General features: G+C 43.6%; 1 protein-coding gene across 3 annotated transcripts in view; it reads left to right on the plus strand.

Annotated features, from left to right (window-relative positions):
- LOC149138152 (DNA repair protein UVH3-like) overlaps window positions 1–17634 on the plus strand; it is a 188455-nt gene that overhangs the window by 13888 nt on the left and 156933 nt on the right. For 2 of the 3 annotated variants that reach the window (XM_089446584.1, XM_089446581.1), the window contains exon 4: window positions 6554–6668. The exons of the other annotated variant lie outside the window; for it this stretch is intronic. In XM_089446584.1, the coding sequence (XP_089302710.1) occupies window positions 6554–6668 (115 nt within the window). The remainder of the gene's footprint in view (window positions 1–6553; window positions 6669–17634) is intronic. 3 annotated transcript variants of the gene reach the window in all.

Raw genomic sequence — 17634 nt, forward strand, 5'->3', positions numbered from 1 at the left:
GATAGAATGGAGTTCCAAAGATCAATTGTGACGGGACAGGAGAGGAAGAGGTGATCCAAAGATTCAGTGCTGTCCTTACAGAGGCAGCACCAGTAAGGTCCATATAGCCCTCTTCTATTCAAGTTATCTCTTGTCGGCCCCTTATTTTTCAGTATGGGCCACATGAGTAATCTTGTTCGGGGGGGTGCTTTGAGCTTTCACATTCCTTTCCACCATGTTTCTATGTGCTGTGGCTTGTGTCGATTGGCCAGTTGTCGATACCCCTCTTTTGGGGAGTACCTGCCATTTTTGGCAATGGCCCATGTAATCTCATCTTCTCCTTCTCTTAGTCGAATGTGAGATTCCGTGAGAGCTGTGGTGAAAGTACACCAAGCTTGGTGCCACTGTAAAGGAAGGAGCAAGCTATGGGTTGACTTCCAAGCTTGGTGCAGGAAGGTTGATCTCTCCTGGTCCGCAATGTGCACTATGTGTGTAATTCTTTTCTCGTTAAGGTTCTGGAGTAAGCCTTCAGGTAGCTGGTGGGCATTCCCACATCCTATCCAAGGCTCACGACCTATTTGGATGGATGTCCCATCAGATATTCTCCAAGTTAGGCCGTCCCGAATAAGAGGCATTGAGTTCAGAACCGCTTTCCATATATTTGAGACCCCAGTTTTGTTCCAGCTTGTTTGTCTCAACCAGTCCAGCGGCCTTAATGGTGCAATATATTTAGTGACTGCAATTTTGGTCCAGAGACTGTTGATGGCGTCTAATTGCCACCCTAGCTTGGCCGCCAGTGCTGAGGAGAAATCTCCCAATTTCTTTATACCCCACCCACCCCATTTCTTAGGGATAGACAGAAGATCCCATCTTGCCCATGCATATATCCTTCCTGTTTGTTTGCCTTTCCACAGGAATCTGCAACAAAGGTTTTGTATTCGGTTGAGAATGCCTCTTAGGATCCATGTGAGGGACATCCAATATACCGGGGTGGCCTCCAGAACCACTTTGATGAGCACCAATCTTCCGGCTCTGGAGAGATGCTTATGATACCATATATTGAGTCTTTTCTCAAGCTTGGATATCAACCATATCCAGTCCACAATTTTATATCCAAGCGGTTTCAGCCTGTATCCCAGATACCAGAGGCTTCCATCTATCTGGGTTAGGGTGAAAGGGAACCTTTGTATCAAAGTGTATCTTGTGGGGGGAGCATTCTGATATCGTTATGGTGGAATTAGATTTATTAATGATCATGCTTGTAGCAGTTTTGAAGAGATTGATGGTGTGCTGGATGGTGGTGAGGTCACCTATCCCTCCATTTAGGAACATTAGTACATCATCCACGAAAAGGAGGTGTGTTATAGTACATCCGTCCGATATCCTGATTCTCGAGAGTCTGCCTCTATGGTACATGTCCTTGATCAGTCTACTTAGTCCTTCCATGACTAGGAGAAAAAGTAGAGGAGATAATGGGCACCCCTGTCTGAGACCTCTTTCAGAGCCAAAGAAGGGAGATGCAACCCCATTTATCAGTACACTAAAGGATATATTGGTAATGCAACACATGATCCATTTAATGACTCCCATAGGAAATCCTAAATGGGTAAGAAGCATTTTGAGATAAAGCCAACTTACCCTGTCGAAGGCTTTTGAGAGATCAACTTTGAGGATCATTCCTTTGATATTCTTAGTCTGAATGGAGTGCAGTACTTCCTGAGTTGTGCCTATGGCTTCATGAATTTGTCGATCCTATAGGAAGGCAAATTGTTCGAATGATATGTGGTTGGATAGGATGGGGCAGAGGCGATTTGCAATGATTTTGGATATGATTTTGTATAGGCAGTTGCACAGGGAGATGGGTCGAAAATCATTGAAGGATGATGGATTGTCTGATTTGGGGATGAGGGCAATGAAGGTGGAGTTTATAGCCCCATGCATACATCCAGTCTTCCTGCATTCCTCGATGACCTTGAGCAGATCATGTCCGAGGATGTCAAAAAAAGCCAGGTAGAACTCTACTGACCACCCATCTGGACCAGGGCTCTTGTCCTTCTTAAACCATTTCAGAGTGGCCTCTAGCTCCCCTAAAGTGACTTCTCTGTTAAGCTCCATAACATCCTCATGTTCAATGAACCGAGGGAACAATTGTGCTACTCTAATGACCTCTGCTAGGGTAGCATTAGGGGGGGCCTGATAGACCTGCTTGAAGTGAGAGGTGGCCAGGGAGGCCAGGTGAGGGAAGGTGTCTACCTCAGCTCCTTGCTCATTTGTCAGTTTCCATATGGTATTAATGACCTTCCTTCCATTAGCAAATTTGTGGAAAAATTTGGAATTATCATCTCCTTCCTTCAGCCAAATAGCTCTGCTCCGCAATCTCCAGGTTTCCTCCCTTTCCTTGAGAATGTTTCCTCTTTTGACTGTTAATTCAGTGAGCTTGTCCTTGAGCTCATTTGAAGGGAAGGTGCCCCCACTGTTGTCCTCTAGGTTGGCTATCTCTAGTTCGATCTCATTTAACAGATGCTCTTCGGCACACCGCTTATTGTGAGCCCAAATCTTGGATAGCTTCTTCAATTCCTTTAGGTTGGCCACGAACCCTTCAGTGATGTTCCCTCTTCTTGCCGGTGGATGGGCCTTCCAAAAGTCTATGACGAGGCGGATGTAGGAGTTATCTTTCAACCATGTAGAGTTGAATTTGAAGGGTGCTCGAGGTTTGCTAATATTGCCCCAGATATCAAGGTAAATTGGCAGATGGTCTGAGAGTCCGCCAGATCCCACCCACTAGCGATAAGTGAAACCCTACTCCAGAAATTGTTCCTTGATGAGGAATCGATCTAGTCTCCTGGCAAGGTTGTCCTCCCTGCTTCTTTTGTTCCTCCAGGTTGGGGCTAGTTTGGCAGATGGGATATCAATGAGATTGTGTAAATCAAGGAGCTGCTCAAAGAAACCCGCTAAGGGGTCGGCTTGAGCATGGTGACCCCAAGACTCCGAGTAGCCTAGGGAGAAATTTAGGTCTCCTCCTAGAATGATATTATCAGATTGAAAAATGTTGGCTGCCAAAATCCTTTCCCAGAAATTCTCTCTATGATGGCAGGGCCCATATATGTTTATCATTCTAATCTCAGTTCCCAGCTCTGTAGAGTATATGTCCGCCCCTATGAACCCTATACCCCCCCAAGTGCCCATTAGATTAATTGAGCGAGGGTTATATCCCAGGGGAATGCCTTTGAGCGGCCATTAACATCGATGGCTTAGAAATGTCATCCTGGGAGCATAGATTCCATTAGAGGGGAATTGATATCAGCGGCACCCAATGTTTCCTGTAGGAAGACCAGATCAATCGGCTCCTTTTGGAGAAGCCTCTTCAGCGCTAGTTTTTTCTCGGGACTAGCAATCGCTCTGCAACTGAAGGAGAGAACCTTCATGGGGGAGACTCCTGTAGAGGGCTCTGTGCTCTAAGGACCCTATCGAGTGAAAGCTGTTTTCTGGAGGCCACCTCAATACCTGCCTTCTGTTTAGCTTTTGACAGGGAGGAAGGTTTGCCTCGGGGGAGCTTTAGAGTGGAGGAGGAAGGGATAAGTCCAATGCCAATAGCATCCGACATTGGTGATCGAGTATGCGATCGGAGATGATATCGGTGGGGAGCAGGGTCAGATCCAGGGATTGATTCCTTTGATGTCTCCATTAAGGTTGTGGGGGCAATCTGAGAGGGAACAAGTACATGAGAATTGAGGGGGCAGACTGGGTGGCTTAGACAGGGATGAGGCTTGTCCTGGTCCTGCCTAGATTCCTTAGAGTTATCCTTATGTGTAGATGAATAATTGATAGATGCAGAGCAAGGGATAGGATTGGACATACCCGAAGATAGCGCGACTCCAGCGACCGCCTTAGACCTGGTTAGTGGAGGTGAAGGTGGCCGAAGAGGTGCTTTCCCGCGCTTCTTCGGTGTCGTCGAGGCAAGCCTGGATCCGTCTGCACCAGTGTCCATCTGATCGGCCCCATCCGAGTGTTCCGCCTGTGTCTGAGCTCCCCCCGCTGATGAGGTCTTCCCTTTGTTGCCCATCTTTGATTTCGCGAGGAGAGGGCAGTCCTTATAGAGGTGTCCAACCTTGTGGCAGCGCCTGCAACGAAAGGGGACCCCCTCATAGTCCAGAATCTGGATCTGGTTATAGTTCCTCCAACGAAGAGTGACTTTTTCTTGTAAACCACCTCTAATGTCCAGGTGAACCAGTAGTCTTGCATAGGCCATGACCCCCGTAGAGAGATAGGATCTGTCATAGTCTAGGTATGTACCCAGAGAATTTCCAATTCTTCTGAAGATATCTTCGGTCCAGAAATGGAGAGGTAGACCAGGGAGACGAACCCATATTGGCCCCGCCCCAAGTTGTTCTCTGTCCGAATCAAATAGCGGACTCCATCTCCTTAACATAACCGGGGCCTGTTCGATGTGCCAGAAGGAGGATAAGACCCAGTTGGTGTGTTCTGCTCGCGCGAAACACAGGGCAAACCAGCCACGGACAAATGTTTGAACAATAGGCAGATCAGCCAGGTGATGGCCCCAAATTTCCGCAACCCATTGCTTAAGTCTCGCCACGGTGTAGTTCTTGCCCCTGACCCTGCCTACCAGGACCGTCGCCGCCATATCCATGGTGTCTTGCCACTGAAAGTCTTCTTCCCAATCGATGAATACTTCCTGTGCCCTAGGTTTGACACACCTTTGCTTCTTCCCGAGAGCAGGCTCCACTTCCTCTGCCCCCTCAAGGGTTTCTTCAAGATTAGGGTTGGGAGAGTTAGGGTTAGGGTTTGGAGATAACGGATCAGGGCCAGTAGGGAAAGTGTCCGGGAGGGGAGTGACGTTTGTATAGCTACCAGAGGGCTGTGCAGACTCCAAGGGTGGGGTAGTGTGAGCAGAATAGGGCGGGGTTTCTTTGAGCAGGGACTGAGTTGGGAGATGAGGGTCTTCTAGTAGTTATATTATTTCCTTTAATGCATTAATGTTGCGGGACATCTTTTCTTCTTTGCTCATTTTAAATGCAAATTGTTATTTAAAATAAACATCACATTGTGAGCCCGTCTGTCCAAATAGTTTGTTAAGTGTTCTGAGATTTTCTTTTGAGCTTTTAGATAGATCTAAATGACAAAGTTGAGTATCTGAAGGCTGACCCTCAATAATTGATTTTACTTTGCCATTTGGTAATGTCCAGACTCCATTCAACTAATTCATGTGTTCTGAGATTTTCTTTCGAGCTTTTAGATAGATCTAAATGACGAAGTTGAGTGTCTGAAGGCTGACCCTCAATAATTGATTTTACTTTGCCATTTGGTAATGTCCAGACTCCATTCAACTAATTCATGTTCCACAGGTTTTGGTTTCGTTACTTCTTACAACAACCCATATGCATTGATGCTCATCAAATGTAGTTGCAGTTTTACTTTCCATGTCTGAAAGTATCTGCTATCAAGCTTCTCCATATTTTACTGTATCTGTTTCCATGTTTACATTTTTAGCGTAAAATGTCTCTGTGTATCTGAATTTCAGAGCAAAAAATACATCTGGATTGATGCCCTCACAGTTGTTTGCTGCCTAGATGATTTGAAGAGCATTGTCTACACTGATGGTCTGCTTATGCTGTTTACTATGGACAAATTTCTGCCTTGAACATAAATTTCTTCTACATGCTATAAGATAAGATAATTTGTGAGCGTCTGACAAGTGACGACAATAGTAAGTCAGCGGGACTGAAGAGTACAACTAGAATGAATGCAATGTGGAAGTGCAAGTGCATCTCCTAGAAAATGCTGAAAAAAATACAAGGACAGGAAACCTACATCAGAATAGCATCAGAACATATGTATAAAACCGTGACAGAGGGATGGTGTTTCAAAACACTAAGTGAGTCTCCCGAGTCTGATGGCTGAAGGCATGGGAGGTGAAGTGGGCATGGCTCGCTGTCGGAGTTCCCTAGAACCCTTGGAGAGCCTGGCTGTATGATCCTGGGGGATATGTACGAGTGAGGAATACATCTAGCATCTGAGGTCAAAAGAAAGAAACTCCTAATGGATCTCTGGCTTTACCTAGGAATGCACATCTGAATTGCCTTTGTGTCTGCATACGTATGTGCTTGTATGTATTCTGTTGTTCCAGCTATCTCCCTTGCAAGAGTTTTTTCTATTACCGGTGCTGTAAGTGTGCATGTTGTAAACTGTCATGTGGGTTATTCATTTTTCCCACTGTCAAGGACTTGGGTCAACCTGGCTACAGGCTCTCCAACATGCTGCTAGATCACAGACAGATGGACTTAGTTTTGATTATATTTGCTTCTTGATCAGGGGTGAAGCTTTTGGTTGCAAAAGTTGCTTTTGTGCTTAATATTTTCCTGACAATTTTTTGTTGCAAGAAGCTACATGTCAGTATTTACATGTCTCGGTTTTTCTTATATTTGTTATTTTAAATACGAGGATTGTTTTAACAAATCATTTATTTTTCTTTTTTGTTGAAAGCTAATACTCAGGAAAAAAGGAGACAAACAAATGTCTCACATTTTTTTTCTTTTTTCTTTTTTCTTTTTGACAGATTGGCAGCTTCACTTGCGGCAGAAGGCCAACTTGAAATAGAAGCTTCTACATCAGTGGAGGAAATCCACAGTGATGAAAGTGAGGATATGGATGAAAGTGATGAGATGATTCTTGTAAGAAACTTTATGTCCTCATCTCCAAGATTTAAGTTTTGAAATCAGGCAATAAAGGTTTGGTCGTCTGGTTGGTATTAATTGTCAAGAATAGTAAGCAGTTAAATTCATATGGAGTCATTTAACTGCTTTGACATGCAACTTATGCGCCTCTACATGAATGGATGGAATCAACAATTGAGTGTGTTGGTCTTTCTCATCTAGGAGTGGATTATTTATTTATTTATTTTTGTTGAAGTTTTCATTTTTTGTCACAATTAGTTTAGTTGATCTATTTCTTTGTCAAGGTAAGGATAACTTACGTGAGCAGGTTATTGTGTACCTTATAGCTTAGGTAAGTGGGTCAGCTGCTTGAACTATCTAATTGCATATATGCATACATGTACGATACAATAATGTTGAAGTATTTGATAGAGATGAAAGTTTCGTACAAAACCTATGCTACTAGGATATGGATACATAAAAAATGTTGAGAAAATTTTGGATAGCATATGGTTGGACATGACATATATGAAAGTACTGATGTTTCCAGAGGCTAGGAGTGAATGATGAATTGATGGTTCCCAAGAAAATCCCGGGAGTGAAGCAGTGCCAAGAGCATACGGATTTTTATATATTATAATGCATATATAAAAAGAAAGATGCAGAAGGCCAAATTAGAGACATCAATAGATTCGGTTGCGATTAGTAGACATATGACATTTTTTTTTGTGGAAAATAAATCATAAATTCATTAATAAAAAAGAAGTTACATTATGCAGATGCTAAGTAGCATTTCATAATATACGCAAAGACGACAACGGGTCTCTCCCAAGAACCTAGATAGATTCTTCTAGTCATATGCTAAACAGTCCAGCTATAAGCAGCTCCAAAATTAAACTCGGACACCTGCATTCTCTTAAGAAAGATGATTTTTCTCAAAGCAGATCTTATATAAGTTTTTAACAAGACAGGGGAGATCCAAAAAATGAAACGTTCCAAAACATCATATATATTCTTAATTAAAATTATCCCATGCCTCGCCCTGGGATCACCAGGACAATCACTTCATACTTTCATTTGGATTTGTCAGACTAGGTCCACAAGTGACAGGCAGAGGTTCAAAATATTCCAGACAATAGAAGGCTGAGATCTCGGGTCTCTTCTCAGCGTTCCCCTTGGGGAGATTGACAGATACCATTCAGACCATTTCGACGATGCCGAACCATACATCAGTTCAGAGTTTCTCAGAGCACCAAAGGGACCAGCTCTAGACAATGCCAGAGCTGGGCACTCCTGACATGTCCGACTACTTCCCAGTCCCATAGCAGTGGCCAGAGACCTATTCAAAGTTTTTTCTTTTCGATCTCGGATGCTAGGAGTATCCCTCACTCATACAATTACACCCCCCCTAGGATTATACAGTTGGATCCACTGCTGGCCCCAATGGACTTCAACAGCGAACTGATACCTAGTTCACCTCCCTCGCCATTTGGTCATTAGACTGAGGAGCCCCTGACATCTCTAGCTCAATTGCCAGACCTTACCATCTCACTCACTCATTCCTTTAGCAGGCCATTATTATTTTGTATGTGCCGTAGACTATTGAGTATTTTGTGTTATACCATGGTCTCCTATATACATGTTGTGGCAGCACCACCTCTGGTTTCTTTCTCTCAATATGTTATTTTTAGCAACTTTTTTTAGGAGATGCGCTTGCAGTCCCACAATGTAGTCATATGACTGTACTTCTTCAGTCCCATAGACCTACTTTTGTGGTCCTCAGTTGGACATTAATAAATTTACGTACTTACTCCAGAGAGTGAAAAGACAGTATACAATATCATCTATACGTCCAACAAAAACAGAACTAATAGAAAGGAGGATGCTAATATTCTGAGGCATGGCCATTTGCCTCCTCCAAAATCTGCAGGCTACTAGATTCCAACAGCAAACCTTTTCATAAACCATCAACCTGTTTATTCCTCTCTGTAGCTATACCCAAAAGATATGGAGAGGAAAGCTGATTTTAAAACTAGAATCTTGTCAAAATAGGATGCACAAGGAATTTTTCCACAAGAAAAAGTACCCTCCATCCAGGTAATCACCACTTGTGAATTTCTAAACACTTGGATTTTGTGAGTACCGTTTTTCAATTGCTAACATAAGAGCAAGCTTCAGAGCCAAAAGCTCTGCAGAATTGTTAGCCCCCCTACCCAGACCTGCTTTAGATTTTACCAACAAGAATCTGACAGATGAACTGTACCCCCCTGCTCCACAGGCCTGTGAGATCCTTTGAGCTGGCTCCATCAATGTAAATCTGACTACCACAGTTGTCTATGAGCTGTGCCTCATTTTTCCTAATAAACTTTTGAGCTTTAAGTTGGACAAGACTGTCGAGAATGTTCAGACTCTGCATAGCGCATTGTATAGGAAGAATGGACCTGTCATCAAATAGAATAGACACATACAACATTCTTAACAAGTTAGAAACATAGAGCTATGATTCATAGTAGGTTAGACTTAGAGCAACAACCATTTAGTACAAATTTCAATATCATTTGGCAGTTTAAAATAATTAGATAGCATGAAGAAGAATATGAAATGAAGTTGAACTAGAGAACATCAACCATATAGCAGCTACAGTGTTATAAACCATGTAGTAGGAGGTTTATCTCTAAACTGTAGTCCAATGGCCAATCCTTGCCAACACGGATTGTTATTGCAGAATGTTAGAATTTACTGAACCCAACACCCGATATTCGGTTCCCAGCAATTATTAACTGAACAAATACATGGCTAAGTTTCTAACACAAAAAATATTTAGCGGAAGCAAACTACTCGATCTAAAGCACATACACTTAAACAAATTTCTGCCCAAATAACAGTTTTTCATTAATAAATTAATCATAGAGCTTACTTGGTATCCCATCTTGGGATAATGGCCCAACTGAGAAAATACAAAACTGATCACCAGCCTCTCTACTCTCTCGGACCTAGCACACGCTCACTAGGAAGTGTCTCTCAATATTGTGATGCTAATTTGTCTTAGCCTCAACACTTAGGCTCAATTTATAACTTTCATAAGCTAAGATTGACGGCCAAAATTAGCTCGTCAAGTTAACTGAAGATAAGTGACTTTAGTTAACTTTCCTATCTTTAGCTTTCTTTACTTTAACTCAAGTACAAGTCATAAATTTAGCTTGCTTTACATGCACATCTCATGCATGTCACATGCAACACATCCGCATGTGTGCAACTCACTTGCACCACTTGCATGTCACATGCAAGCTCCTAAAGAGGCAAATCAAGGTCCTTCTAGTCAAGACACAAGGCTAGAAGTACCTTCCGAGCTACAAAACTCAACACTCCCTCTTAGCGAGGGAGGTACTTTTGGAAGAACCTCCTCCACCTGGATTTGTCTCCCACCATGTTATCCACTGCTGTAGTTGCTCCCTCTAAACTACAAGACTTCCTTGCTACCTGCTTTAGAATCTAATCTGAAGATTTGTTTCTTTCAACAATGCTCTTAGGACCCTGCTCCTGAGCGTCTAACAAGGTCATATCATGCTAGCTAAGGTTCTTCACAGTACCTGTAAAATCACTCTTCCTCACTACCTGCTCCATCTTTGCAATTGAAACTGATCCTATATCGAAGATCCCCTTGGATATACCCACAGGTCGTCCCAACAACTTGTATGACTGCCCCTGTTTGATGTCATGCACTACAGCTGCATCCAAGGTCGCTCCTTCTGAATATAGAAGCACATGTCCATCCTGGAACAAAATTCTATATCCAACATCCTCCAAGGTTGATACTGAGAAAGTACATGTACTATCAATCCTGGAACAAATAACATCCCTGTCACCTCCAGAATCCTCCTGACTATAGCTGGAATCTGACACATCCAACCCCTCTCACTACATGCGTGGTGCTAGCTCCACAACTCACATGGTAGTCTAAGTCTGTCTCTGAAACACTGCGAAACACTGACCTCATCCCCATCATGTGATTGGATGCTCTACTGTGCACTAGCCATAACCCACTATCCTCATACACAACATTACTACTATTCGTGGTATAGGAAACAAGAGAAAAATCTTTCTCAACTTTCTTCGTAAAGTCATCAATCTCAGTTGATGCTCATTGCTGATGCAACCACCTAGTCCTCCTCCTCATTTGTTAATTTTAGGCAACAATGGTATGTTCTATGATTTAGAGCAATTTTACTTCAATTTCATTATTAGCCCAGTATCAATATTCAAATTAGCAATCACATCAACATGATAGCAAAATGCAGATAGAACATAAACATAAACAATAGAAGACAAGCCAAGACAAGAGGACACAAGATGTGGCAATAGCCAGGGACAAACCCCAATGTGGGGGAACCCTTGATCATATCTTCTTTTAGTCTTCAATAGTTCAGTAGAGAGAGATAGTGCAATTTACAAATCTGATAATTTATAATAGTAGCAAAAGAGCCCTAACCAGAAAAGTCAACGTTGGTCAACAAGGCAGATTTGACCCTCAAAAAATTGGTCAACTCCAACTTCCAAACAACAAGATAAACCAACCCTCAAAACAGTCAAATTTAGCTTAGTCAAAGTCTAGTCAGACAACCAAGAAATTTGGTCTCCTGAAATTTCCCTCTCCTGAAATTTCGGCGTCCTAAAATTTCGCTCTCCTGAAATTTTGGACGTGTGGAGAGAGAGAGGCCCAGAAATCCGTACCCAATCAATGAGGAGAGAGAGAGAGAAAAGTGTGAAGATGAGTATGTACAAATGAGGCTAAGTCACCATTTATTTATATGCAACGTTGAGGATGAATAGACGTGATTGTTGGGCTTTTGAGCCTACATAAGTTTGCCGACCGACCTTGACAATGTGACCATAATCAAAATAAATTCATAACTTCATTTGTACATGTCAGAATCGGATGATCTTTAGATCAATCCTTCACCTCTCGGAGAGAGGAATCCAAGAAAAATATTGGTTGTCATAAATAAGATGACCCATGTGGAGTTGGCCCTAGTTGCCAATTTTAACACTCCCTCTCAATTAGGGAGAAATCCATCTGCCAATCTGTACTATCTCTGCCATCAATGCACTGCTCTGCTGAACTATGAAGAAGAAGAAGTGATCGAGAATGTATCATACCATTCTCTACTGACTCGAAGTCAGTCCCAATCAAAGGAGAGTGTGTCATACCACTCTTATTGACCCGAAATCAGTTCCAACTTAAGAGAGTGTCTCATATGTTGAAATTTGGTACCGGACGACAGGTGGTTCCCTTAGGCTTTGATCTTTGGCCTAGGGAAAAGTGTCCAAAAGAATTTAATTTTTCTCCTAAAGTGACTTTATAATTTTATAAAGTTAAATCTAATTTAAAAGTGACTTTAAGTGATAAAGTTATTAAGTCTAATTTTAAAGTGACTTTTATAAAGTCAATGAAAAATTAGAAAGGAAAAGTGACTTTGGAAATAAATGACTAAGTGGGTCTTTATTAAAGTGGGGTGAATTAAAAAATAGAAAGTGAGATTTAAATGAACATTTAATCTCAACCATTGATCTAAATCTATTTCAGCGATTGGATTTAGAGATCACCCAAAAGTCACTTGGATCACCCAAAAGTCACTTGGAGTTATATTAAAGGAGGAAAAGGAGGAAAATGTCATTCATTCTTTCATGAGTAGATTGGGAGAAGGAGAGCAAGAGAGCAAGAGAGATTTCTGAGCAGGAAGGAGAAGGAGACAGCAGCTTGGCACACATTCCAAGGCAGCAGTTGAGCAGATTTGTACAACTGATTCAGCACATAGTGAAAGGCAGATTTTGCACAAAAATCGAGGAGCAGTTTGCTGATTTTTTCTGCACACAAAACGGAGGTCGTACAACATTTATTGCTGTCCTGTTTGCTGTAATTTCCAGATTGCTGTGAGGCACGGGAAAGGAGATAAGTTGTAAATTTGCTTGCTGATTTTTTGCTGAATAATTCTCACTGTAAAAAGACAATTTTCAGAAATAAAGAAGAGCTCTCAAACTGGTTTTCCCCAAGAGTTGTAGGGGGTTTTTCCAGGGTCAAGTTGACCAAAAATATCAGTGTTTTAATGGCTGTTTTTAATCGCTGATTTTTAATTCTGCAATTTCCAGCATTCTGAAAAATTTCCAGAATTTGTGTTTTCAGCAATATTTATTTTTTCAGTCTGTTAAATGTATGGTTATGGGAATGGGCATTTAACTACATGGGAGAAATAAGGAGAAACTGAAAACCGGGGTGGGAAAACATAAATTTTTACATGGTATCAGAGCTTGAGTGCTGAAGGGCAGTTTGGGACAGCGAAAGGAAAAATTACAGTTGCTGATTTTTCACTCAGAAAATTCCAGCAAGCTGATTTTTTCATAAACAGCAGTTTTATCTTTACTACAACAGTGCTATTTTTCAGTTTTAGGACAACAGGATGTCATTGGGATTGAGGGTGGAGGATAGGCTGGATGGGCATATAAATTACAGCGTTTGGAAGGAGAGAATGCAGAGTATCTTTGAGGAGGCAGAAGTCTGGGATATCATGGTGCATACCGCACCTGTTGTTGTGCCCACTGATGTTACTCAGTTGGCTGAGTATAAAAAGAAGAACAATAAGGGTAAGAGGCTGATTCTAGACGGAATCAAAGACCATTGCATTCCTCATGTGAGAGGAAAGAGCAATGCCCATGAGATGTGGACAGCATTGTCCAATCTCTACCAGAGTACCAATGAGAACCGGAAGATGGTCCTGAAGGAGAAGCTGAGGAACATTAAGATGGGTAATGATAGTGCAGCTGGATATCTCACAAAGATTACCAATGTGAGAGATGAGTTGGCAGCGATTGGAGAGGCCATTCCATCCACTGAGTTGGTGCGTATTGCAGTGAATGGCCTCCCCCGTTCATGGTTGAACTTTGCTGATGGGGTTTGTGCACGTGAGACCCTTCCCACATGGGACAGGTTTTGGGATGATTGCATTCAGACAGAGATCAGGAAAGGACAGCTTGGGGCAGCCAAGCCAGTTGAGCAGGATGAGGATGTAGCACTGGTGGCAGGAGGCAAGAAAGGCAAAGGGAAGAAGCAGGGTTCCACAAGCAGTGGTGGGGGCAAAGGCAAAGGTAAAGGTAAACAGGGTAACTCACAGAAGGACTATTCCAAGGCGAAGTGTTGGAATTGTCAAAAGATGGGACACTATGCAGTTGTGTGTCCGGAGAAGAAGAAGAAGAAGGGAAAGAACCAGGACGTGGCAGCTTCAGCTGAGATTGAGGACTTTGCAGGTCGTTTTGACCGGGAGTTTGCGTTCACTACATGTGAGTCCTCTAGTGCAGGATCACCTGCCACACAGGTTCAGAGGGAGCATGCTTTTCCCTCGATTAGCGGAGCATCTACAGGTATTTGGTATGTGGACAGTGGGGCTTCACGTCACATGACAGGAGTCCGTGAGTACTTCTCAGAGCTTTCAGAGAGTGGCACTGATATTGAGGTAGTACTCGGTGATGACAGAGTTGTTAGAGCAGTCGGGGTGGGGACAGTGACATTTCAGAGGGAGTCCAAACCTCCCTTGAAGGTGTCAGAGGTTCTTTATGTGCCAGGGATGAGGAAGAACCTCATATCCGTCTCAGCTTTGGAGGACAGAGGATATGACGTACTGTTCAGGGGAGGACAGGTGTTGATGTATCCCAGTGACACTCCAGCTGATTCAGCTAGAGTGATAGGTGTACGCCATGCAAAGGTGTACAAGTTTGCATTTCAGCCCCTTTTGGCATTGAGCAGTAGTACCGACAGCAGAGCTAGAAGTTCTGAGCTGTGTGAGATTTGGCACCGCAGGATGGGACATATGTATCATGGAGCCTTGAGGACATTGCGGGAGATCACTACAGGTGTGCCAGATTTCAGTACTGATCACTTTGATACTTGCAGAGGTTGTGCGATGGGCAAATTTGCCAAATCCCCTTTTCCCAACAGTGACAGCAGAGCGACGGGGATACTTGATTTGATTCATTCCGATGTGAACGGTCGGATGTCTCATGTTTCCTTGAGTGGATATGAGTACTATGTTTTATTCATTGATGATCACTCCAGGAGGACCTGGATTTATTTTTTGAAGACCAAGAGTGAGGTCTTCAAGCGGTTTCAGGAGTTCAGAGCTCTTGTGGAGACTCAGACAGGCCGAAAGATCAAGTCCTTGAGGTCGGACAATGGAGGAGAGTACACCCTTGGAGAGTTTGTTGACTATTGTGCGGAGGCATGCATTAGGAGGGAGTTCACTGTTCCTTACAACCCCCAGCAGAACGGGGTTGCGGAGAGGAAGAACAAATCCATCATAGAGGCTGCCAAAGCTATGTTACATGATCAGGGGTTGCCATTGTTCTTGTGGGCAGAGGCCTGCAACACAGCTGTTTACTTGCAGAACAAGAGTCCGCATCGTGCCTTGGGGCACATGACTCCGGAGGAGGCTTTCTCTGGGAAGAAGCCTGATCTTGGTCATCTTCATATCTTTGGATGCATTACATACTCCTATATACCCAAGGAGAAGAGGACCAAACTAGAGCCCACCACAGAGAAGGGTATCTTTGTGGGCTACAGTGAGACCTCAAAGGCCTTTCGGATTTACATTCCTGCACAGAGGAGAGTTGTTGTCAGACGGGATGTGAAGTTCGAGGAGGACAGGGCCTTTAGGAGGTCACGGGAGTTAGAGTATCTGGATCAGCCAGACCCTCAGCAGCAGTTGAGTCAGTCGCAGGGATCCAGTGGGCAGGGATCAGGAGGATCCGGAGGTACATCTATGAGGATGTCAGGTCCGTCAGTGAGCAGTGGCTCATCAAGCCAGAGGGGTGGTGCTCCGGGCAACATGCAGAGCAGTTCACAGAGCAGTTCACTAGGGAGTCCACTGATGGACAGTTCACACGGTACCTCAGCTTCTACAGGTTCAGGTGCAGGCAGGAGGACAGCAGACAGACAGTCAGGAGTTCAGGCTACTGATGATGATGAGGAGGAGTTTCATTCTCCGGTGGAAGAAGTGCGCTCAGGGAAGAGGAAGCCCAAGTGGCTTCAGGACACCTTGAGAGATGCCACATCTGTTGCTGAGCCGAAGAGGCCGGTCAGAGAGAGTAGACCACCTGAGAGGTTTTGTAGTTATATGGCGATGGTTACCAGCATCCTTGACTCTGAGCCTTCTAGCTATGAGGAGGCAGCTAGCCAGCAGGTCTGGAGAGAGGCCATGCAGGAGGAGTATTCTTCTATCATGAAGAATGATGTTTGGGAGGTGGTGCCGAGGCCTGAGGGCAAATCCGTGGTTACTTCCAGATGGCTTTACAAGGTAAAGCATGCTGCAGATGGCAGCATTGAGAAATTCAAAGCGAGGTTTGTGGCTAGAGGGTTCTCCCAGGTAGAGGGAGTTGATTATGAGGAGACCTTCGCTCCCGTGGCTCGATATACTTCGATCCGCTCCATTATATCGATAGCAGCAGAGATGGGTTGGAAGATCCACCAGATGGATGTGAAGACCGCATTTCTTAATGGCTTCATACAGGAGGAGGTGTACATTGAGCAGCCACAGGGCTTTGAGGTGCATGGGAAGGAGTCCCATGTGTGCAGATTGAAGAAGGCCCTTTATGGCCTGAAGCAAGCTCCCAGAGCTTGGTACTCCAGGATAGATGCATACTTGCAGGGGATGGGTTTCACAAAGAGTGAGGCAGATCCGAACCTTTACTTTATTGTGATTGGTGAGGAGCCTCTCATTCTGGTGCTGTATGTGGATGACTTGATCATTACAGGTGCAGAGAGACTCATAGAGCACTGCAAGAGAGATCTTGCGGCGGAGTTTGAGATGAAGGACATCGGCTTGATGCATTACTTTTTGGGTTTGGAGGTGTGGCAGGAGGAGGGGCATTTCTTCCTGGGGCAGGGGAAGTATATTGTGGACATCCTTAGCAGATTCCACATGGAGGATTGTAGACCCATGTCGACACCGATGATCACCAACTGGAAGAAGCTTCATGCTTCGGATTCCGAGTTGGTGGATCCCACATTGTACAGGCAGCTGATTGGTTCCTTGATGTATTTGGTCAACACTAGACCAGATATCTGTTTTGCAGTCAACACGATGAGTCAGTTTATGTGTGAGCCTAGGAAGGTTCACTGGGTGGCTGCAAAACACATTTTGCGGTACTTGCAGGGGACAGTGGATTATGGTCTGGACTACAGGCAGGGAGATGGAGTGAGATTGGCAGGATACACTGATTCTGATTGGGCAGGTTGTGCTTCTGATAGGAAGAGCACTTCAGGGTGTTGTTTTGGGTTGGGTTCAGCAGTAGTGTCATGGTTCAGCCGGAAGCAGCAGTCAGTAGCACTGAGTTCAGCGGAAGCAGAGTATATGGCAGCCAGTCTAGCTAGTTGTGAGGCCATCTGGCTTCGCAAGATGTTGTTTGGCTTATTTGGTCAGCCGTTGAGACCTTCAGTGATTTACTGTGATAATCAGAGTTGCATTAAACTCACGGAGAATCCAGTATTTCATGACAGGTCAAAGCATATCGGGATCAGATATCATTTCATCAGAGACTATGTTCAGAAGGGAGCTGTGAAGCTTGAGTATATTTCCACTGATGAGCAGGTTGCAGATATCCTTACCAAAGCCTTACCACGGGGCAAGCATGTCTACTTCAGAGACAAGATGGGTGTGGTGAGGAACACCTTCCTCGGTAAGAGGGAGTGTTGAAATTTGGTACCGGAGGACAGGTGGTTCCCTTAGGCTTTGATCTTTGGCCTAGGGAAAAGTGTCCAAAAGAATTTAATTTTTCTCCTAAAGTGACTTTATAATTTTATAAAGTTAAATCTAATTTAAAAGTGACTTTAAGTGATAAAGTTATTAAGTCTAATTTTAAAGTGACTTTTATAAAGTCAATGAAAAATTAGAAAGGAAAAGTGATTTTGGAAATAAATGACTAAGTGGGTCTTTATTAA

The sequence above is a fragment of the Pinus tabuliformis genome, chromosome X (assembly GCF_031772625.1).
Source record: "Pinus tabuliformis cultivar Carrire ecotype Pingquan chromosome X, CPIR1, whole genome shotgun sequence".
NCBI classification, from domain to species: domain Eukaryota; kingdom Viridiplantae; phylum Streptophyta; class Pinopsida; order Pinales; family Pinaceae; genus Pinus; species Pinus tabuliformis.